This window comes from Strongylocentrotus purpuratus, unplaced genomic scaffold (genome assembly GCF_000002235.5).
Source record: "Strongylocentrotus purpuratus isolate Spur 01 unplaced genomic scaffold, Spur_5.0 spur5_scaffold_3, whole genome shotgun sequence".
Classification (NCBI taxonomy): Eukaryota; Metazoa; Echinodermata; class Echinoidea; order Camarodonta; family Strongylocentrotidae; genus Strongylocentrotus; species Strongylocentrotus purpuratus.
In genome coordinates, this window is record NW_022145609.1 from 3,720,557 (window position 1) to 3,744,488 (window position 23,932).

Here is a 23,932-nt window from a genome sequence, read left to right on the forward strand (position 1 = left end):
ATTAACAAAAGAGATTAGAAAAATTAGAGTTAATTCGATACTACAAAAAATTTGCAATTTGTATGACAAGTATTATGTTCAGTTGGCCCATAATTTGCCCGTAGAATTCCTATTCCGGTGGCGTTATTTTCTTCAGCGGCACAGATTTTTTTTTTTTTAAAGGGGTCTTGATTTAACCCTAACCCTAACCCTTACCCTAACCCTAAACTTTCCCATAGGCTAAACACGCACATAACCCCAATCTGTGACGCCGAAAAAAATAACGCATCCCGGTGCCAGAAATTGACCCATATAATTATTCTGCTCAATTTACTGTACCAAATTAGAAGGAAAACTGAAATACCAAATACCTCCCGAAATGCAGATGTTACTCAAGCAGTGAAGCGTCAAAATAAAAGACGAACAATACACAATACCTCCCATATAGAATGAACATAATTGCAATGCTATTATTTCTCAAATTATAATGAGGTTAGTGTATAAAAAATGTTATGGCATTTTACACCATGAGGGAAGTGAAACCGATTCTGATAACTAAATATCTTTTGTTTGTAAATACACAGGATAGGGGATAATGAACAGTGAACGAAACCACACTTTCAAATTGACAAACCCCCGGAATGACGGGCATGGACGGCAATTGTTCCCTCTTTAATATATCGCGGTGTATGCAGCTGAAAATACAATGGCGTCTAATTTTGTTTACATGGGGTGGATTCCTTTATTTTTTTATCGCCGCATTTTTCATCAAAATAATACCATGCGCGGGGTTTAGAGTGAGGCAATTGAATAAACATTTATCCTGACGGTAAGTGAAGTAAAAGAAATAACTGAAGAGAAAATGACAAAACAGGCATTGAAAATGGGTGAGATGTCATTGGAAATCGTCTGCTTGTGCAAATCATGTTAAACATGATTGTGACGTCACACATCTCAGTAGCGTTCGGAGAGCTTTTCAGGTGATATGCCGGGGCTGTATTTAAGCGTGTTGTAATTGATAATAATCAGTACTTCGAATGTTTCCAAGCATTGAATTTTGATAACCTTGTCTAATCAAAGTTTCACCTTTGCAATAATGACAATAAAGTTGTTTTTGTTTAAATCAATGAACCTTCTCTTCAATGGTCAACACAATTTCTTTGAAATTAATTTCGATTTGATTGCCCTGCCATCAGTTTTATCGCGAGAGACTTGATGACAGACTAACATCATGGATTTAGTTCCGGGTAAAAGATGTATACAGACGCCATCTGACTAGGAAGGTGTATGTGGATATTCACACTGAATGTCGGGTGAGAGTCCACCGTATACGGATTGCTAGCTGATTGAGAATACGTGTTGGAAATCGAGTGTGAGATGTGGAGGTTGCGGAGACTACTGGAGAAAATGGCAACATTCAAAGTGCTGACACTGTTTTTATCAACTCTGTCCCTTTTCGTCTGTTTTCCGATATTGATACAAGGTAGGTAGCTATCATCCATTCATATCCATATTGGTGTGTGATCGTTTGCGTACTGGGGTGATCACGACTGAGTCGATGGTTTATGAAATGTCATCATATGGTCATGCGAGCATAATTATAATGACATACATATATATATATATATATATATATATATGATTCCTTTTTTAACGGGCGGTATTCCTGGGAATTGTCAAAAAAGTCACTTTTCACGTTTTTACGCCGACTCTAAGTGCCGTATATGTATATACAGGTGACTAAAGAATAGAAAAATAAGGTTATGATTTTTAGTCCTTATACATTCATGTAATTTGGGAATAAGAACAATCTTATATATACATATCGCACCCGACTTTTTCTGGAAATAAGGGTTTTGACATTTTAAACCCTATGTAGTTTATATTTATATTGAACCTTACAAAAACGTCAGGTATTATAGCATAAAATACGCAAATGGACAAATAAATTGTGAATGATTTACTAATGAAGAGAATACCAATCTGAATACGCTTAGCGTATCTTGAATTACACTCCGCAAACAGTTACATGCGATCAGTGGCCGGTCGAGGATTTTCCAATAGGGGGGGGGGGGGGGGGGGCAGAAATTCGGAAATTACGCATACCGTTATTTTCGCTCAACAGGGGGTGGGGGTGGGGGGGGTGGTGTGGTGTGGGGTGTGGGGGGGGGGGGAGGGGGAGTGAACTAACTCACTACCCCCCCCCCCCCCTGTTGAGCAAAAACAGGGAAAAAGAAGGAACATTTGTGGTCACAACCATTTTTTTTTTTTTTTTTTTTTTTTTGGCCGGGGCCCCGTTTATTTTGACATGTGCACCTTTCACTTTCGAATAAATGCTTTTTTTCTTGTTGATAACATATCGTGCTGTTTGTACAGATTACTAAAGAACAGAGACAAAATATTGTCAATAAGGTTAAGGAAGTTAGGAATCTTAAACATTGATCTAAACAAGTTTAATAATCGTTCACGAATTGCATTTATCTCTGAAGATTTGTTTTCTTCTCAGTAACATGCCTTTGATTTAGCATGGGATGGATGTTTTTACATATCTGAATCCAATCTTAAAGGGAAAATCCACCCTGATTTTAAGTTGGTTTTAATAGAAGCAGAAATAAGACAGAAATTATGCACAAATTGGCAACTCTGAGACGTAAATTTTGGGGTCCCTTCCAATTTGCCCTGGGCACGTATACTAAAGAACTTTAAAATCATTATTTTCCTATAGGAATATTTTCATTCATACATTTACCCTAAATGTAATTATTACAAATGACTCTTTTTGCAACCCCCGTGTGCAACGAATCTATTCCGTCATCAATAACTGAAGAAATGAAAGTTTAAAACATTTTATTTACAAAGGAAATGGGAGAGGAGCTTGCAATTAGACATGTCACAGTGTTGCCAATTTGTGTTTCACTGATGACAACTTAAAAAATTCATAACTTTCCCATTTTTAATCGGCTATTGCTCAAACTTTCACTAATTTGTTTCTCTCATTCTCCCCCGCTTATTAAAACCAATTAATATCAGGTTAGACATTCCCTTTAATAGCAAGTTGCTATTAAATAAACCAGAAATACCAACGGAGCAGATGGGTAAAGGTTTGAACAAAATTGGACAAATTGGAAATTTGTGCAAATGGTATTCAAATATCCATGGGATTTCGGCATTGCCAAATTCCTGTGTGGTGTAGTGCTTGAAAACTATCAATTTTTTTCAACAAACATGACGATTGAAATGGACAATTTCTTAAAAAGTTCAAATTAAACAAATTGTGAAAAAACAGCACATTATTTTTATCTTCTTTTAACTTTTTTCAACTCTGAATATATTTTTCCTTTATCTTCCGTTCCAAATCCTTAATCTAAATTGTTTTTTATAATTATAAAATATGGTCATAAAGCGTATTTTCAATTTTTATGTTATGAAAATAGAAGAAAAATAGTTTTCTGGGTATTACCATCAGGATATAAAGAAATAGCAACAAGAATTCAAAAAAAATTGTGTACATGTGGGAAACGACCAGGGACGTCTCCTCATCCCAGTTCATTCTGTTCTTCCCTTCCGTTTGCTTTACAACAGGGGCGGATTTATCCGGCGGCTGTGGAGGGGGCCCAATTCGTGAGAAAATATTTAGCGGAGAAATAGCGGGCCGATAATTCGCTCAGTGGGGGGGGGGGGGGGGGTTAATTGTTAATTGGTGCCTTGAAAAATCTTAACCCCCCCCCCCCCCCTTTGAGCGCCATGGGAGGGGGCCTACTAAAAACAAGGTAAAATTAACGTGTTTTTTAATCTTTTTTCTCCCAGGGGGGGGGGGGGGGGTTAAAGAAAGGAGGATAGTTGAAGAAGAGAGATAGAGAAGAAATGAATGCAATGAAGGAGACTATGAGAGGGGGAGGGGGAGGTGTGAACCAATAGAAAGGGGGAATGAGAGAAAGCGGGACAAACGGGTTGCAAATAATGTCCCTGTGTCACTTTGAATTCAGCATTATTCAACACTGAGTTGATTTTATTCCGGTGTTAAAAGGGTTGTCATGGAGCTAATCAACACCAGAAAGGGGTAATTTTGCATAGCCATTGTGTTGCACAAAGCAATCTTTCCGTCAATTGGTGCCTTTTTTTTGGTGCAAAATTGCACGTGTGGCAAACGAGTGACCATGCAGATAGGCGAAGAAAGCAACCAAAGAGTTAAAGATTAGAGAGGCATGTATTCACAGAATGAGAATATACTGTGTCTGTAACAATTGTTAAAAAAAGAATTCGTGGCATGCATTGAAACTGATTTGCTGATCCATCTTGCTGTCATGTCAGAGGTGGTAACAATCATATTTTATTACAGTGATAAATTATTATAGATGTGGGTAAAGTCTTACATTTCTGATCTTTGTTTTTTTTTCCTGTTTGGTAAAAGCTCTATGATGTATTGTACATTGTAAAGCCTACTCACTCTAAGCAAACAATTTTGTGTATTTGATCTGTGACTGATATGTATTTGTGGAAGAAAAGAATATAAAAGTTGAAATTCAAGGGAAACACCAATTTCATGCACGAATGTACATGTCATTGAAGGGATATACTGATTTATGTACCTGCCAAAAGTTTTGCCATATTATATCAAGTCTTACAAATTTTGCAGGTGAAGGATGCTTTTTTTAGTTGGTAGTTGTCTTAGTGAAGGTATAATTTTAAGTACTGTAAAAAGATCTGTTGGTTATATAAGTGTGCTTTAGGATGAAGATTTCTTTTCATTGGACTATTTCTATAATTTATCTTTACCTTCTTCACCCAAGTATTTCTGAACTACATGTCTGGGGGTAATTAGTTCTGATTTGAATATTTTGCTTCTCAAAACATGTTATATTGTCATTTAAAGCATTAAGTTGCTGATCAACACAGGGTTAAGTATTGAATGAACATGTATTTTCCAAGTGTATATACACATACATTTATGAGACGAAAGTTGGTGTATTAACAAGTGTAATATCTTGATGGCAGTTATGCTATTTTCCAGCTCCAAGTACTAATGATGTGCTTCTACAAATCTGCAATAAAATTATGATTTTCAATAGCTATGTATATTTGTATTTTGGATGCATATTAATGCAGCAGAACGCTTCTTTTATTATAACTTAGTCCTTCAAATACAGTGTCTGAATGCGTGCAGGGAGATGTACTCTAAAGTTTAATGTATCCAGCAACAGTGAATTTTTGTTCATTTTTTATGTTGCAGGTGAGGTTGTTCATATCACAGTGTTGACAGTGGGATACATCAATGTAGGTACATCTAACCGTGTGGAGTATCAATGTTACCCCAGTGTACCAGATACAGACGCTTTACTATCATTTGATCGATCAGCACCTATAACAACAGACAGATCACCACCAACGGATGAGAGACTATCAAGTCGATATCCAAACGCCAGACGGGTCACATTCCCTACAGGAGATGGATGGGATAGTGATGGTTTCGGTCCTTTCTACTGTGAGGCTTCTAAACCTGATCGAGATGTTACAAGGGTTACTACATTTTTCCAAAGATATGATGGTATTATTATTATTATTATTATACGAAGTATAGGATTTCCTTATTTTCAAAGATTTGTTCTTCAAAATACTTTAGAAGCTTCCTGTAGTGAAGTAGTCAAAGTGAAGTTCTAAAGTCATTATGATGTCAATTTAAGGAAAACATTTTAGTATTGTTATCGATGATTTTGAAATTCATGAATTGTTTCTCAAACCTGAACAGGTCAAACTTACACATTTGTATATAAATATATATGATTATAACTGAATTATCAAAATTAATGACAATTCTATTTCCCTTGCTTCATATAATTTATAGTCTTATCTTTTATAGATTTAACATTTGTGCATGTATAATACATGAACATGTAATCAAAATTAATCACAGTTCAAATTGCCAATGATTGTTATCAATTAAAATCCAAGGCACGTGATATCAAAACAAACATGATTTTTGAAAGATCAGTAAGTACATGTACATGTAGTATCACGCTTTGTAAATAGGACGGAAGAATTTAAATTAATCACAATTCCAATTTCTATATCAGATCTATAAATATTGTCATGTAGAAAAGGGAATCGAACATCATATTTTGTTATACAAGAAAAATTGAGATATGTTTTTTTTTAATGTTAGTTGTTATTTCGAAAATCTTCGCAATGCGGCTTTCCTGCAGGGGCGGGTCCAGGACGGGCGCCGGGGGCCTGGGCCACCACCCCTGGCCCCAAAAATAGGTTTAAAAAAATGATGGTCACGTTAATTTTATCTTTTTTATTTTTACAAATAAGACGGGCCCTCACCCCTGCCCCCCCCCCACAAAAAAGTGGTGCTCCATACCCCCCCCCCTTCTCCCGCGCTTATTCGCCGACATTTGACATGTAGTAGCCATGTTCTAATGTTGAAAATGATCAAAAGAAAATATTTATTCTGAAGATTTATTCTGAAGATGCCCGAGTAGGATTATTTGAAGAAACTTTTGACTTACGTGTAAATAGCACAGAACTTTAAAAAGTTATCATAAGCAAAGCGTGCACGGTAATGCGGTGAGCCTGAAACTCATACTCATATGTGTTGATGTTGTTTACTTACATTCAAATGGTGAAAAGAAAGTCCAAACAGATTTTGACATGTAGTAGCCATGTTCTAATGTTGAAAATGATCAAAAGAAAAGATTTATTCCAATATGCAAGTGAATATTTTGCAATATATATTTCAATATGCATGTACATACATGTATGCAAGCCTTACATGTATATAAATGTATGGTTTCCTTTAGTGAGTAAATGGCTACAGTGCACATGTCATGTACACTGTACGTGTAGGTGCTACATGTAACGTATTGAAGTTATTTTTTTCATTTGGTTAATTTATTATTATCATCCCTTTTAACAGCTAAATTCATATCAAGTGATGGATTATTTACAAAGACAGTCAATGTGAATGACTCCGGAGTGATGGTAAGCATGACTAGTCGTTATAGTCCTGATGCGAGTGACAATGCCATCACTTGGATGAAAGATGGAAGTGAGGTTCTTACATCGTTTGGTGGGCAGACTCAGATCAGCTTCTCAAACCCAATCCAGACATCAGACCAAGGAATCTATGAGATCTACTATAATTACGAGAGGAGTCAAAATAGAGGAGGAATATACAGACTCATCGTCAGAGGTATTTGTATAAGTGTTTTCCTGCCTAATTAATATTAATTAATTAATATTAAAATTAGTCATTTGTTCCCCAAGATAGTTTTGTTTGTTACGATGATGTTAAAAGTATTGCTTCATAGTTTGCCGAGAAATCTTCATTTTAGATTCATAGATTATGCAAGGTACATATGGATGTTGATCTTTAAATGGTCATTTATAAATCATTATTAATAAAAAAAAATGGATGTGAATTACACTTCTCAAAAATGTTAGTTTAGAGCATTCAGGTAGAAAATGTTCAAGTCTGATTTTATGAAATGGCACCTTATCGTATGATGGACAGCTCTTTCCCCATTACAAATTTTATTTCAAAAGATTTATGAAAATTAAAACTCCTTTGTTTTAAGCCTACTTATCTTCTATAACTTCTCAACTTTGTTATGATGTAATCTCTAGTGACAGGTATTTTACTTAATTTTTTGTCTCTCTCCCCGCTTTCTCATATTAGAATGCCATGCTGGTAAGTGGGGTCCCCCTGAGTGTTATGGTATCTGTGATTATTGCTACAATGGTGGAGTCTGTGATGACAAGTCTGGTCTATGTATCTGTCCTAACAACTTCAAGGGAACGAATTGTTTAGACAGTAAGTATAGGCCTGTAGAACTTCACGTAGAATGATATTTATGTTTATCTGTTAATAGATGAATTGAGGAAGATATTTCATGTCCTATTCCATTGAAAATGAACAGAGCTATGTACATCTATTTTACATGCACATTTCAAATATGTTGATTCCAGGAGAGCAATCATACTTGAAATTTATCTTAATAAATCTTATTTCTTATGCAAGTCTAAAAAGTTTTAATTTAACAATGGAATTTTTTTTCTTCTTCAGTTTGTAGAACCGATGGTGGAAATCAATTTGGATTGAATTGCGAGTTTATATGTTCATCCAGTGGTGCAGCAAACAGCTGTCATGGGAATCTTTTTTGCCTACCTGATCCTTATGGATGTTCATGTGACGTCGGTGCCTATGGTCTTGCATGTACCACACGTAAGTCATCTGATAGTCATTTAATTGTCTTCAAATTATAATAGTGAAAACATATACATGTAGGCCATTTATAGCACATACCATAAGGTGACTGGATTCATGGGTGAGGTCAGGGGCAACTTAGTGAACACAAGAAGGAGGAGAAGAAGAAAGAGGAGGAGGAGGAGAAGAACAAAAAGGAAGAAGGAAACGTACAAGAAGGAGGAGGAGAAGAAGAAGATAAATGAAGAAGAAGTTATTGTAACATGCACAATATTTTTCTTCCTGACGAATGCATTGTATGCGTCCATCTTGATTTTGTATTTTGAATTCCTTTACAGTATGTACTATAGGTTCATATGGTCCAGGATGTTCACAGACATGTCACTGTGGTTCATCATGTGATATTTACAGTGGAATATGTACAAGCGGATGTCAGACTGGCTGGTCTGGGGACAACTGTCAAAGTAAGTCATAGCCATGATAACAAGATAATATGACATAAATGCTATCCCCTAATAAGATAAATCATAATTTTTACATGTACTTTTTAGCTTTGTAATAAACTTCCTGTTATTTTTTGCTACTGCAACCCTACTGGAACTCGATCAGTAGTTAAAGTTTTCATTTGAAGTTATTATATTTATTGTTGTAGAAATATTCAGATCAAGCTGTGTTTTGGGGACAACTCCTCCAATGTATTCCATTTTCATTATGTTCATGGATGACAAGAATGCCTTCTACAAATACATAAACTTATTAGTGAAGGCACGGTTAAATTTAGGATTATGTGCCATTATTGAAGTTGGTATATAGTGCTCGGAAACAATTCAAACTAGTATACAAGGATAAGAATTTTAAAATCACTAGTTTCAAGGAAAAGAATTTTGGAATGTTAACAACCATATTTGTGTGGACTCCACCTAATATTTTTTGCTGGTGCTTGTTAAATTGTGATTTCAAAAGTATTTTCTTGTCATCCTCAGTTCCAGTTGAATTTGAAGGCGGTTACTATGGATCTCAATGCACTTATAAATGCCATTGCTTGAATGATGAACCATGTGATAAAGATACTGGAGAGTGCTCTGAGCAGAAGTGTGCTCTAGGATACAAAGTACGCAGTGGCCAGGTCATATGTAAAGGTAAGATTCTACTTTTCAATAACGGGTGTTGAATTTTGCATATCGATTCCTATTTATTTATCTCCAATCTACATACAACATGCACATACATGAATGGTACAGAGTGCTAATTGACACACCGGTATTATGTTTGTATGTACCATGTATGAACGCTCATAAATCCATGTACATGTATGCACATTGGTCATATCAACCAGATATTATGTACATGATGCAGAGATAGTTAAAAATACATTGTTATAATGTATACTCTGGAGGGGGATTCTAGAAGACAAATATTGACTTATTTGAAGGGCATGGTTACTATGGTGAGTATTCGTCCAACGTGATGTTATAACTATACTATGCCCCGAGACAAAAGCGAGGGGCATAGTGCAATCTCGAGAACACAGAGGAGCTACATGTTCATGTATTATAATTTGAATAGTGAGGTAAAAAATTATCCGTAAATATTTGTTTAATGTATCGTATTCATTGTTTGGATTCACCCAAAGTATTCCATTTCAAGTGTTTTCATTGATGGAAGGAAAGTTTAACAATCTGAAAAAGGGTGTGTGCATACTACTTGTTCCATTGTTAACTTCATGCGTACAAGTAGACCCTAGCCAAAGTTATCTTCGCCTTTAGTATTCAATAATAATCATTGACCTGATGTCTCCAATATAAACATGCATTGTGTTTTATTTTTCAGAGTGTGAAGGGGGAACCTTTGGTTTGGATTGTCTTCAGCAATGTCACTGTGTTGCAGAGGCTTGCGAGACGGAGAGAGGTCATTGTAATGGACAATGCCTTGATAGCTGGATTGGACCGTACTGTCAAAGTAATTATACCCAGCATATATTTTATTCTGTTTTGTTCCCTTGTTCAGCCATTATTAATATGATTATTATTCTTGTTTGTTGCAGAAATTTGAGCAAAGTTCAAAAATACGTTTTACTGTTTGTTATGTATAAAGTCCAATTTATATTTTAATGAAGTTTCTCCTTCACCTTACACACAGTAAGCGGAAGTTAAATGTAACCCCCCCCCCCACCCCCACCCCTCCAAAAGAATATCAGTTATTCGTTAATCTTTTTACGGTCAACCCTGTCTATAACGATCGCCAAAGGGAAACACACAAAAATAGTTGTTGTAGAAAGGTGGTCTTTTTAGACAGGTCGGCGTAATTGGCCACCTTTTTAGCCAATCAATTAATCCAATAACTCATGTTTCTTTGTTGGTGTTTAAAAATGGTCAAAATAAAAATACAAAATGATTTAACATTCTTTTTTTCTTTTTTTTTTGTTTCTTTTTTTTTGGGGGGGGGGGGGAATTGTCCAGGATTTTTGAATTTGTAGGCATATTAAAAAAATATTTAAAAGAAATTAATGTACGCCCACTCACCAGGCCTCTCGCAGACCGGCCAGTGCGCGAACAAGCGAACTTCATGACAATGACGCTGTGCAGTGCGTCCCAGAAAAAACGAAACCGAGAATTATCGATGTTTTATCATAACTTAATCACATTTATAATTAATAAATGACACATATTTGGAAAGCTTAGATCCTCTTCTTTCATTTGATGCAACTCATATGATGCATATTTCACGCATAAGTGATTAAAATCAATTTGAAGAGAGGAAACCGAAAAGTCGTTTGGCGGGCGGTATCTGAATTTTAAAGAGAAAATCACATTTCTAGAAAGTTGGGTTTCTGCCCTTTCATATGACACCTCAATCAGGAAAAATTCATTTACATCACCAGGGTTGAGTGTGGTAAATGTATGTAGATCAATGTCTTGCCAAAGGACATCAGTGCCGCGACGGGACTCGAATCGCGAACCTTGCGATCGACAGTCCGGCGACGTATCCACTCGACCACGACACCTGCATGTACATGTACAAGTCTATTTGTGGTATTTTTTTTATGATCTTGCCTATATAGTTCTGGATCTAAATACTGATAAAATGAAGTGACTGACTAGCAATCTTCTATTGGTGCAGACATGTTTATTTGTATTGAATGTTTTCTATTTTTGCTTTGTTTTTGACAGGAATATCAATATTATAAGTAATTGTTGTTTTTTTTCGAATACAAACGAATCCATTCTTTATTTATGAATATCAGGATTGGTCAAGGTCCTATAAAGTGCACGTAGGATTTGTTCCCCTTACACTTTAATGTTAGTTATTATTACATAAAGCAAACCGATTCTGTGTTTCAAATTGTGTGTATTATTTAATGTTCTTCTTTCTTATTTTTTCGTCTTGGTTCTTGATAGGAATATCCAGATTGGTTCCAGTGAGAGTGAACCCATACCAACCATCTAGCTTCACATGTTATGTTGAGGGTATCCCACTTCCCGATGCATCCTCAGTTGATCTTCATCGACGTACTGGAAGTACGTATAACAGGACAGGAATCACCAGGAGATCTAGCGCTGTCTTAGGGTCAGAAAGAGCTGTTGTCTTTGATGTTGATAGTGTGTATCCACAGGAAGATGATGGGGAATATGAGTGCAGTCTTATTGTTGAAAGTATAGGCTATTCCAGTATGCCTATTACCAATCCAACCTATGGTGAGCAAACTGTGTGACATCGCTTTAATCAAATGTAATTCTGTGAGATACCTGTTTAATAGAAAGTATGAATTTACTTTTTGTACATGCATTCTCAGTCATGTTGTCTGCATCCAGGTCGGCCGGGTTACAGGGGATTGCATCAGTTATGTTGTTGGAGGCTAGTGGTTTTCTGGACTCTCATGTCTATTGAAGAAGCAGGCACATGCCTTCCCTTGCCATGTAATAACAACAACAACACCAACAACAACAACAACTGTTACAGCATGAATGACAACACAACTACACTACCAACCACCACCACCACAACAATAACAAAGCAACCTCAACAACAGCGACAACATCCTCAAAAGCTGTAACAACATCAACAGACATATGTTGCAAATGTATGTGAAGCCTTCAGTAATACAAACAAATGGCAGAGCCTAAGGGGCATGTTGAATAAACTGTTATATATTGATATTAAAAGATACTAAATGTATTCATGTTTACTTTTGTTGATCATCACATATATTTTGACTTTTTGATGTACATTTATGTCATATATATATATATATATATTACTTTTGTTCTACCTCAGTGCTAAGCTCCACCCCTAAAAAAAAACTCCAAAAGTAGAAGACTTTTGTGACATCATTATGCCAGTCATTCGTCAGTCAGCTAGATGAACAAAAGACATTGGTATGTCCCTTCCCATCAACTAACCAACTGTTCACAAAATACGATGGTATGTCCTCACCCACTGTGAAACTTATTGCATTAGCATTGCATGTTTTCATATAGTAGCCCATTTAAACCTTTCTTTTCATGGTGTTGCTTGGGTATTTCTGACATAGCAGCTGCCTAAAATGTAATTGAATTTTGTGAGTAAGCATTGTATAAAAACATGCTATGCTATTATGAACAGGTGGTCAGTTGATGGGAAGGGACATACCAATGTATTTTGTTCATCTAGCTGACTGATGAATGACTGGCATGATGATGTCTCAAATGATTTGCTTTTGGAGGGTTTCTTTTAGGGGTGGAGCTTAGCAGGTAGAGCAAAAGCAATATAAAAAATAATATAAAATATATGACATAAACTTACATTAAAAATTCAAAAGATATGTGATGTATACATTATATAATTACAGATCAACAAAAGTCAACATGAATTTGTAATTTAGTAACCCTTTAACATGGAATGTATGTTCTTATATTGATATAGTTGTTTCTACATGCAAGTCGCCATCTGTACATTGACCCATACATAAGCCCTACATGTGAATTAGTTAATGAACTTTATATTTTAATATGTGATATTCTGGGCTTATGTAGCACTTGATACACCTACGTTGTCTCTAAGTGCTTTACAATGTTTTATGAACCCTGTCATCGGATTCAGACTCGCTCAAACATAAATTCTCTGCATCATACGTTAGCAGCTCTGTAAAGTGTCAGTATAGAATTCTTGTGTACTTTGGTAAATGTTATATACATATTAACTTGGTGGAAGAACTTCTATTATAGGTGTGTCATTGATTTTGACGGTTATTTCAATAAATTATCATATCAAATATTACTGTCTCTGTTTGTTTTTGTTCAGTGCTGCCAGTTATTGATATATCACCAGTGATAGTGAGTACTACGTCCACTACAGTAGGTCTTCGGTGGAACGCATGGTCTGAAGAAGATGACGTAGGTGATTCTCCTCTGGTAGGATATAATTTAATTGTAAAGAAGGATGGTGACTGGGTAACGGATCAGAGAGTAGACCAACCCACAACATCAGCCATAGTTAGTAACCTGACACCCGACACAGAATATAGGTTTCGTGTAGCAGCAGTGAGGGAAGGAACAGGTGGAACAGGGCCCGAGTCTCCTAGGAGTGAAACAATAACTCTCTGTAGAAGTAAGTTATGCTCAGAAGAAAAATAATTGAGTGGGTTGGAGTTATACATTTGTTATCAGGTACATTGTTTTTGCGTTTTAGTAATTGATTTGTACATGTAGATGTACATTTGGGATATTACTACACTTTTCATTGATTGAATGCACTTTCCATTGAAAGTTTTTTTTTTAGTAAAGTCTGTACAAAGAAATGTTTGTATTTTAAATGTTCCATACATTCTTTCTTTTATTTTATTTATCTCTCTAAATTGTGACACCGACAATTTCTTCTACAAAGCATGCGTTTCCCTACAAATTTGTTTATTATACCCTTCATTGTGTTTGGCTCAACAGTAGTTTCATGTTCGACTTTTAATCTAAAACTACATGAAGTGTACCTGCAGAAGCAGTGCATGATTTTACTATGACGTGCATGACCATGTGATGTATTCATCTACTATATAGGTCCAAGTCATTTAGTATCGTGTGTATACTTTAAACCTTCAGAACCCAGTGCTTCTCCAACTGGACTACAAGTTTCAGCCATCAACCCTAAAGAGCTAGAGGTGACATGGGAGGTATGAACTGTTTTAAGAGGAGCTGTTTGGTCGCTTCGTGAAATGCAGTTGGATGAAAAGACTCGTCCAGAGCACAAAATGTATAAATGTTACCAGTCATATTTTTTTATTACATACAGGTAGAACCGCACCGTTATATGTGATATGACGCTGGTAAAAACACTTACAACCTTATTAAGATTTAATTGTACTTATTTTTTCGTCAAGATATGTCAAGATAAACACAAGGTACGATAATACGCCAACGGCGGACTGTACTATACTGGAAGAAGAAGAAGAAGAAGAAGAAATAAGAACTCCTCCACGCCACTGACTACTTGTGAATATTTCTTTACGTACCTCAACTGTTGACTAAATTAAATAGATCTTGTGTAAAAAATCCAAAAAAAATCAAAAGAGTACCAATTTGTTTTGTTTGCTAGTTGCAAGTTAGAGCTGTTGGGTTTATGAAATGGAGTTTTTATTTTATTTTACAGAAGGAAGCAAATATAAATATGTTTTGTAATCAAGAGTTTCTTGTTTAGCAGGACCAGATATCAGCTTCCTTATTAATGCGAAAAACTGTAGATTAAAAAAAAATAAGGTAACGGCTCATAGTTTTGTTCATTAGTGTAAAAAGTAACTTCTTTTACATGGTTATGCTGCATGTAACATGAATTTGCTTTTTAATGTTTCAGCACCTCCCGTCGGAATCAGCAGAATGCAGGAGTGGAGTGACCCATTATATGATCTACTACGCTCCCTCTGGTTCAACTTCTTCAAACTCTATCTTGGTTTTTCGTGACACTAGCTCCTACACGATAAGAGGATTAGATACCTATCTGGAATATACCATTCAATTGACTGCATCAAATAAAGACGAGGAGGGTGACAAAAGCAGTGAGACTATGAGCAAAACACTTGAAGAAGGTTGGTGTTAATCTTAGTATGTATTTTTTTTCGTGAGAGTTAAGGGAGATGTTGCTTGGCTTTTTAAGTGAAAGAGTTAATATTCTTGTAGATATTTTTGTTACAACCTTCGTCCAACATGGTTTGTTTTTTCGGTTAATATTACTTTTGGTTCATTACTATCAGTTTCATCTATACATTTAATTGATCTTGATAGAGAGGGAATCATTCATTCTGCTAGATTGCAAACTGTATGGTCCGAATATTGCTTATTCTTTAAACCCAACTCGAGCACTACAGACCTTGGTATGACTTCTTTGTTAAACTCAATTTCTGAGTATGCTTAATTCTAGCGTCGGGTTAAATGTTAGTGGAGTACGGGCCAGCACGTGAGATATCAGAGGATATCGGGAGCAATGAAATCTGTAAATATATCTTTAGCAGTGTTTGTATACTAAATTACTTTGTCTGCACAATATAGATCATATACATGACTCTTTGATGCATTAGATTACTATTTACCGTATTTATGTCATTACATTTTCAAACCCCATTTTTTTTTTTTTTATACAATTAGTCGCTTTAATTGCAATCGAAATAGATTTTTTTCTTTCTGGAATTAGAAATTGTACTAACCTGTTAAGACAAGAGTAACAAAAGTAATTGATATTCCGGAATATCAATACATAAGTCTACCATATTTCAGCGTGACATTGTTATAAACCTTTTTCTTCTAATCAGTCGCGCCTACTCCTATCAATGTGGCTATACCCCAGAGTACTACAAGCTCCTTCACTGTATCCTGGTCTACCCCTCTACCATCTAACATCAATGGTAACATCCAGAAGTATGTCATCCGCTACAAGCGACCTGATCCAGCTGGTGATGGCAATTATAAGATGGAGGAACTATTGACTGGTGCATTTGATGGACAACATACTGTGATGGACCTGGCCAGTGAAATCAATTATACAGTTCAGGTAAGATGTCTTGATATCAATCCTTAGGACCCAACGTTTAAGGGAATATTCAATCTCTTCATATTTTAGTACAAGCTTTTCCTATTTAGAACATTTTAGTTTGAGCTGTTATCCTAAGCGTTTTTGGAGAAACTATATACTTTGGGATGAAATTACGAAGTGATTCTTTTTTTTTAATTGTGCCATTTATGTAGCAAGCATTCCCCAATTACATGCATGATACTGCATTAAACGAAATTACATTTGAATGCTTTAATAGCATCTAAATACATGTATTTAACTGTTGTTATGCGGTCGCTTATGATAGTTGTATTTTCTCCAGGACATGAATATCTATAATTAAGATTGAAACAATTCTTTTGTGTGTCTTGTGTGTGGACGATGTTTGTATCGCCGTTATTGCTACAACACCATATTCTTATTTTCATGTTTGTCAGGTCCAAACTGTCAATGGAGCTGGTTCTAGCAATTGGTCCGAGCCCGTGAATGCAAAGACTATCCTCTCAGGTAAGAGCATGAAACAAATTAAACTTGTTCTACCCTGAATGTCATACTTAAAAACATTGTGTAGGTAATGTGGTTTTCCAAAGGATGTAAAAGTAAAGTGAATTCGGCATTTTAATTAAGTGTTCCTTTATATTCGTGTGTTCTATATTAGTCCTAGATGCTGCTTGTAAGTGTCGGCTTGCATGTTGATGTAGATATACAGTAGGTTTGCGGGTGCACCATGTGAGAGTGAGAGAGAGAGACGGTTGAGGAGTCCTGAAAAGGACTCTGACTCGGTAATTTTTCTTGGGGTGTGGTAGTCCTGAAAAGGACTGTTTGTTATCTTTCTTAGCATATAGTTCTAAGGAGAACTATAGCGCTTGGAGAGGATGAGTGGCTCGACGTTTCGAACAGGTTGACTATCCGTCGTCAGGAGTGGAGAATGGCTGGCGTGCGTGAGCTTAAGTCACCGGGATGCGGACGTCGGGGAAAAATAGGTGACCATGTTGACTTGAGTCATCGGGGAGTGGGCATGGATGGTCGGCTGGTTGTTCTGACTGTCCGTCTGGGCTGGAGTCTCCGGTTTGCGGAGAGTTTCGAGTCGATGAGTGGGGTGTGCTGTCGGCGAGACGCTGTGTGTATCCCCGACGTAGGTGGCGTTGTAGTCTGTTGTCGTCTGCTGTGTATTAGGGGCTTTTCGTTTGTGTGGACCAGGACGGCGTTCACGTCCTCTAACGATGCAAATTGACGTCAGACACCCGTCCTGTTCACTACCTTATAACCCTTTTCGTTTTAAGTTGACACACGTTCTCTACACGATGACGTAATGGCCCCGCACGCGCTTATTCATTTTCTCCTTCTTTCACTTCTTATTTTGTTCTTCGTTTATTATTCTATTATACTCTCTCTATTTTTCTTATGACATTCTTTGTTTTTCCTTCTTCCATCTTCTCTTCTATCTTTCCATTGTCTATTCTTTATCATTTTCTCTTTCTGTCTTTCCTAATGTTATTGTTGTTGTTATCATTCTATCATTTTTCTTTCTATCTTTCCTCATATTATTCTTTGTTTCTTCCTTCTATCATCTTCTCCTAAGTTATTCTTTGTTTTTATCATTCTATCACTTTCTCTTTTTGTATTTCCTTACGTTATTCTTTGATTTTTCCTTCTTTCACCTTCTCTTTCTGTCTTTCCTTATGTTATTCTTTGTTTTTTCCTTCTTTCACTTTCTCTTCAGTCTTTCCTTATGTTATTCTTTGTTTTTTCCATTCTTTCTGTCTTTCCTTATGTTATTCTTTGTTTTTTTCCTTCTTTCACCTTCTCTTTCTGTCTTTCCTTATGTTATTCTTTGTTTTTTCCCTTCTTTCACCTTCTCTTTCTGTCTTTCCTTATGTTATTCTTTGTTTTTTCCTTCTTTCACCTTCTCTTTCTGTCTTTCCTTATGTTATTCTTTGTTTTTTCCTTCTTTCACTTTCTCTTCAGTCTTTCCTTATGTTATTCTTTGTTTTTTCCCTTCTTTCACCTTCTCTTTCTGTCTTTCCTTATGTTATTCTTTGTTTTTTTCCTTCTTTCACCTTCTCTTTCTGTCTTTCCTTATGTTATTCTTTGTTTTTTCCTTCTTTCACCTTCTCTTTCTGTCTTTCCTTATGTTATTCTTTGTTTTTTCCTTCTTTCATCTTCTCTTTCTGTCTTTCCTTATGTTATTTTTCGTTTCTTCCTTCTTTCATCTTCTCTAATGTTATTCTTTGTTTTTTCCTTCTGTCACCTTCTCTTTCTGTCTTTCCTTATGTTATTCTTTGTTTTTTCCTTCTTTCACCTTTTCTTTCTGTCTTTCCTTATGTTATTCTTTGTTTTTTCCTTCCTTCACTTTCTCTTTCTGTCTTTCCTTATGTTATTCTTTGTTTTTCCCATCTTTCACCTTCTCTTTCTGTCTTTCCTTATGTTATTCTTTGTTTTTTTTCCTTCTTTCACCTTCTCTTTCTGTCTTTTCTTATGTTATTCTTTGTTTTTTCCTTCTTTTACCTTCTCTTTCTGTCTTTGCTTATGTTATTTTTTGTTTTTTCCTTCTGTCACCTTCTCTTTCTGCCTTTCCTTATGTTATTCTTTGTTTTTTCCTTCTTACACTTTCTCTTCAGTCTTTCCTTATGTTATTCTTTGTTTTTTCCCTTCTTTCACCTTCTCTTTCTGTCTTCCCTTATGTTAGCCTTTGTTTTTTCCTTCTATCATCTTCTCTTATGTTATTCTTTGTTTTTATCATTCTATCACACTTTTTTTCTGTCTTTCCTTATGTTATTCTTTGTTTTTTAATCATTCTATCAATTTCTCTTTCTGTTTTTACTTTCTGATTTACGCTGCGATGTAGCAAGATGACGTCATTTTGACGACGGGTCACTAGTTTTCTGACGAACCTCAAATCATCGATGAACGGGTTCGCAAATGTGGCCTGACGACGCCAGACGACCCGACGCATGCGCAGATCGCGGAAATGACGTCACATATTAGACGTCGATTATGTCAACGTGACAAACGAAAACCCCCTATTGTAGCTTTGAGGCTAGCGGCTGCTTTGAGGGTTCGTCGGGTGGCGGTGGTTGATGTACGGGTGTCTGTCGGGGTGGTGAGGGCGGTGCTGGAGGCGGTAGTGGAGGAGGAGTGACCGGGTACTTGTTGATGAGGGGTTTCCAGATGTCGTTGATGTATAGTCCTGAGTCTTAGGGCACGGTGTTGTGGCGGTGAATTTCGATGGCTTCTCGGATTCGGCGTGTATGGCGTGTATGCTTCATTATGGAGATGAGATGACTGTTCGAAACGTCGAGCCACTCATCCTCTCCAAGCGCTATAGTTCTCCTTAGAACTATATGCTAAGAAAGATAACAAACAGTCCTTTTCAGGACTACCACACCCCAAGAAAGATTACCGAGTCGGAGTCCTTTTCAGGACTCCTCAACCCTCTCTCTCTCTCTCACTCTCACACGGTGCACCCGCAAACCTACTGTATATATTAGTCCTGTTCTTTATATGGATGCTTTTATGCGATTTATTTTTCTTTTTTTCATACAAGTGTGCCTTGAGCATTTGATTTCAAGAAAATAACGCGCCTTACAAATCTCATATATTGTTATTAGTCTCTAAATTCTGACGAGCGAAGCGAGTCAGAGAAACCGAGGCGCTTGCGCGGAGGGCCTCTTGACAAGTGATCTGAATTTTTTATGTTTTACTATGTTTGGCGAATATTCCGACCCAGCAGAGTTCGGTGAAAGTCATCCAATCAGAGAGAGCTACTATGACGTAATATCTACCGCTCTGTGCGAATTCCCTCCGTGAGAGCGAGACTGGCCGCATAGTTGTAGTCTGCAAGCACAAACCCTGGTCAGTCGTAAAAGAGAGTGTGCACTATAAGACTACCATATGCCACGTACTATAGATGCTCCTGACATATATTGGTACAACCAGTAGGTACCAGTAGATAGCTGGGCTAGGCTTCTCTCAAGGCACAATGATTTTTTGATAAAGTGTCAAATTAGGGTCTGTGCTTGCAGACTAGCCTAGTTGGGCAATCCCGAACACACACGTACACACACACAATCGCTGCGGTCTAGACATGCATAATTCAGTAGGAAATCGGGTCTCATGAATATATAATTCAGATCACTTGTCAAGAGGCCCTCCGCGCAAGCGCCTCGGTTTCTCTGACTCGCTTCGCTCGTCAGAATTTAGAGACTCCAACAGCGCGAGGGCATCGACAAGAGGCTAGCTACATGTCAAACTAAAGTCAGTTTGTAACCTTCATAAATATGTATATAAGTTTGTAGCTTATCAGCGTTGTTTACATATTCATCCTAATATTACTCCTTTATTCTTTGTTTGATTGGCTGAGAAAGTTGAATAGTCTGCATTAATCATGTATAGTTTAATATAAGGAGAAATGGAATGTATACATTTTTCTAAAACATTTCTTTGTTACAAGTTTTTGTGAAACTTTATGAAACGATAAGAAAAGTTGTGATTTATGAGAGTAAACATAATCTACACTGTTGCTCATAAAGTTGGAATATTATTTTTTTACCCCATTTTACGGAGTTATTTTGACAATGATTTATTCCTAATAGATCTAGAAAATAGTATACATTCTCAGATTTTATTGAATAATAATTTGCCAGTGTTTGTTTTGCGTGACTGCTAAATCATGTGTATGCTACTATGCTTATCAACTAGGGGACCTATGCCCTTAAAGTAAAAAATGACAGTAATGAGGATTAATGCCCCACAAAAGGGCACTTATATAGTCGACACGGTTTTGATCCTGGGGCCTCACAGTTACGAGGCTATTGCTTTGCCACTGAACCATGAATGTACGCAGTGGGGGGGGGGGGGGAGGGTAGGGGGCAGTTCCCACAAAAAAGTGCAATAAATTATCAATAATTCATTGAATTTCCCCCCGGTCCCCAACAGAAAAAAAATATTTTGTGTGCCCATGCTTTGAGCCATAAAGCATGGCCGTACAGAGGATTTTGTTATGTTGGGGACCGGGGTAAAATGCAATAATTTATTGTGTTGTCGTTAAAGGCTGCAATAGCGAATATTTACATGTTCAAACTTGGGTACCGCATAAATCATTCCTCGACCCTCTCATTGTTTGTTTATTTATTGATGATGCGTGTAATTTGAAGCTGCATTCACGCTCAAAAAGATATGTTTATGTAGATGATACATTTATATTTAATAATGATGTTAATTTTACTCAAGTTAAGATTAATTTACAAGATGATTATGATCTTATTGATAAATGGTTTGAAATTAATGGTATGCATATACACCCGGATAAAACAGAGGTCAGTGATTTTGGCTCTAAAAGAAAATTGTCTAATAAAGTTTTGTCAGTGAAATATCGAGATAAATTGATTAAATATGTTGATACTACAAAATATTTGGGAGTGACATTATACTCACAGTTGTCAAGGTCAAATCCTATTTCAAATGTTTGTAGTAAAATATCACGCTCTATTGGATATATACGGCGTATAAATAATGGGTAATTGTTAATCTGCATTACTCCCTTTTATACCTTATATTGACTACTGCTGTACAGCATGGGGAGGGTGCTCAAAGAATTGAGTATCAGTATTTTGTCCTCACATTTAAAGTCTTACGAAAACATTTTCATTGTACATGGAATCGTTGGTCACTAGACGCCAAACCCAAGAAATGTCAAGTAGTTATGAATGTGTTATAATCACATGGTTGTAAACGTATATATCACCTGTTTAGTTTTTTCTTTACTTGTGTAACTCTCGCAATGTTATTGTTTATATTTGTCAATTATCATTTGTATATTGATATATTCTAATATTTCATGTTAGACTTCTTTCTTCTTTTTTTTTTTTTTTTTTTTTTTTGGGGGGGGGGGGGGGGGGTTCGTGTATTTGTATGTTGCAGCAGGGCGTCATTGTAAAGTATTTTTTTAACTGAATGACCTACCCTGCTCGATAAAATAGACACGAATAAATAAATGAATAAACAAAATCAAGAAAAGCTTTGTAAAACGGACCAACAAAATGTATACCTCATTACAGCATAATTACATGTATGTGATTTTTGTTTGTGCTAAAGGTGATGATAGTGGTACCAGGAGAACACTAGGGGTTGTGATAGGGGGTGTGATAGTACCCATTGTTCTCATCGCAATACTACTAATTACTTTGGTGATGTATAGAAGGTAAGTTAACTCAACTACAGTAGAACAATTAAAAGTAAAATCCATGCCACTAAATGGTAACATTTTTACAAATATAGATATGAATTTATTTATCTAAAGGGAGCCAAAACGATAATTGATAAAGCGATTGCAGGATTATCCTATTCTAAAGGCCCTTAAAATACAGCATATTCATACAATGAATGTTTTATAATGATTTTGTTTTAAATGTTATAAGGAACATCCACAAATGACAATCATACGCAGTGAGCTGTTCTGCTCATCAGGGACCATTCCCACCTCACTTTTATCTGAACTTTGTGTGCGTGTGGGTGTGTGTGTGTGCGCGCGCGTGTGTGTGCGCGCGCGTGTGTGTGTGTTAATGTGCGTGCGCGTGTGCGTGTGTACCTGAATCTCAATGGTATTACAAAGAAGGAGGAACTTAATGCGTTTTTATTATTGAATTTCACTTCCAGGATCAAACAAAGACGTTTAGAGACTGAACCAGCCGCGTCCCCACCAAACAATGCACGTGAGACCTCATCAAAGTATGAGAACCCTGTATTTGATGACTCGAAGCAAGACCCCAATACCTACGAAGACCCGAATGCTGATACCCATGTCTACCAAGATCTCAATACAGATACCCCAAACTACCAGAATCTTACCGACCCCCATACGTATCAAGATCTAAAGAAACCCAACACCGACGTTACCTATCTAGAACCCATAACATCAGATCCAGGAGACACTTACGAAGAAATATAGAGGGAGCTCTAGCGTGGCAGAGGCTTGGGTATGGTGCCAGCAGGATACATGCTGGATCAACAATAATGAACATGTTATGCAATACACAGAGTTGGTAATATTTATCATGGTGCTCATACTACCTTACTATGTGCTCATACTACGGTAGTACACTATTTCAATTGTTGCTTCCAAGAATTATAACGAAACTTAAACAGCTACTTTCAAAATGTTATAGAAACAGTAAATATCTTATGTGGTTTTTATATCCTGGTACTTGGTTAGGTAATCCCTTTGGCAGCTCACTCAGGAAGCTATACTGGGATGGTAGGTGATCATGAGGCGAGTAACTACAATATCACTTCTAGTTTGTAAACTAAGGGATGAAAGGGTAAATATACATCTAAATCCGTCAAAGTAACTGTCATTTACAATGCAAAAATGCCACTTTTCACTGATTCAATATTTGTGTACAATAATCTTTTTTATCTGTTTTTCACTTCAAGCTGTGTAACATTTCTTATCGTCAGGTGATAGATATGTTTTGTACAGATTGGTTAAACGTGTAGATTATATAGATTTATTCAGAATCTTGAGCCGAAGGCAGGATAAATATCTTGTTGTAAACTTGTGTAAGAATATATATTATTCAGTTTTAAGGTCTATTACCCGCCAGCACCATTGTCGAAAAAATCAGTATGATTTCTTTAAAACACGTCGGTCACCCTTTTGCCAAGGTAACGCATGGATAAATGCATGTTGGCAGTTTAGCCATCGCTTGGTTTCTTCACCTTTCTGCCAGTCACCCG

At 36.5% G+C, this 23,932-nt stretch overlaps 2 protein-coding genes across 2 annotated transcripts; both read left to right on the top strand.

Moving 5' to 3' along the window:
• Positions 1 to 11,855: 11,855 nt before the first annotated feature.
• LOC115928751 (protein sidekick-2-like) lies at positions 11,856 to 19,337 on the top strand. The gene is made up of 7 exons (XM_030996617.1): positions 11,856 to 11,880; positions 13,466 to 13,771; positions 14,257 to 14,327; positions 15,005 to 15,236; positions 15,957 to 16,195; positions 16,633 to 16,702; positions 19,228 to 19,337. The coding sequence occupies exons 1-7, from the start codon at positions 11,856 to 11,858 to the stop codon at positions 19,335 to 19,337; spliced, it is 1,053 nt and encodes a 350-aa protein (XP_030852477.1).
• Positions 19,338 to 22,221: 2,884 nt separating this feature from the next.
• LOC115928788 lies at positions 22,222 to 23,649 on the top strand. Its single transcript, XM_030996689.1, has 2 exons — positions 22,222 to 22,397; positions 22,853 to 23,649. The coding sequence occupies exons 1-2, from the start codon at positions 22,237 to 22,239 to the stop codon at positions 23,142 to 23,144; spliced, it is 453 nt and encodes a 150-aa protein (XP_030852549.1). The 5' UTR covers positions 22,222 to 22,236; the 3' UTR covers positions 23,145 to 23,649.
• The last annotated feature ends 283 nt before the right edge of the window (positions 23,650 to 23,932 follow it).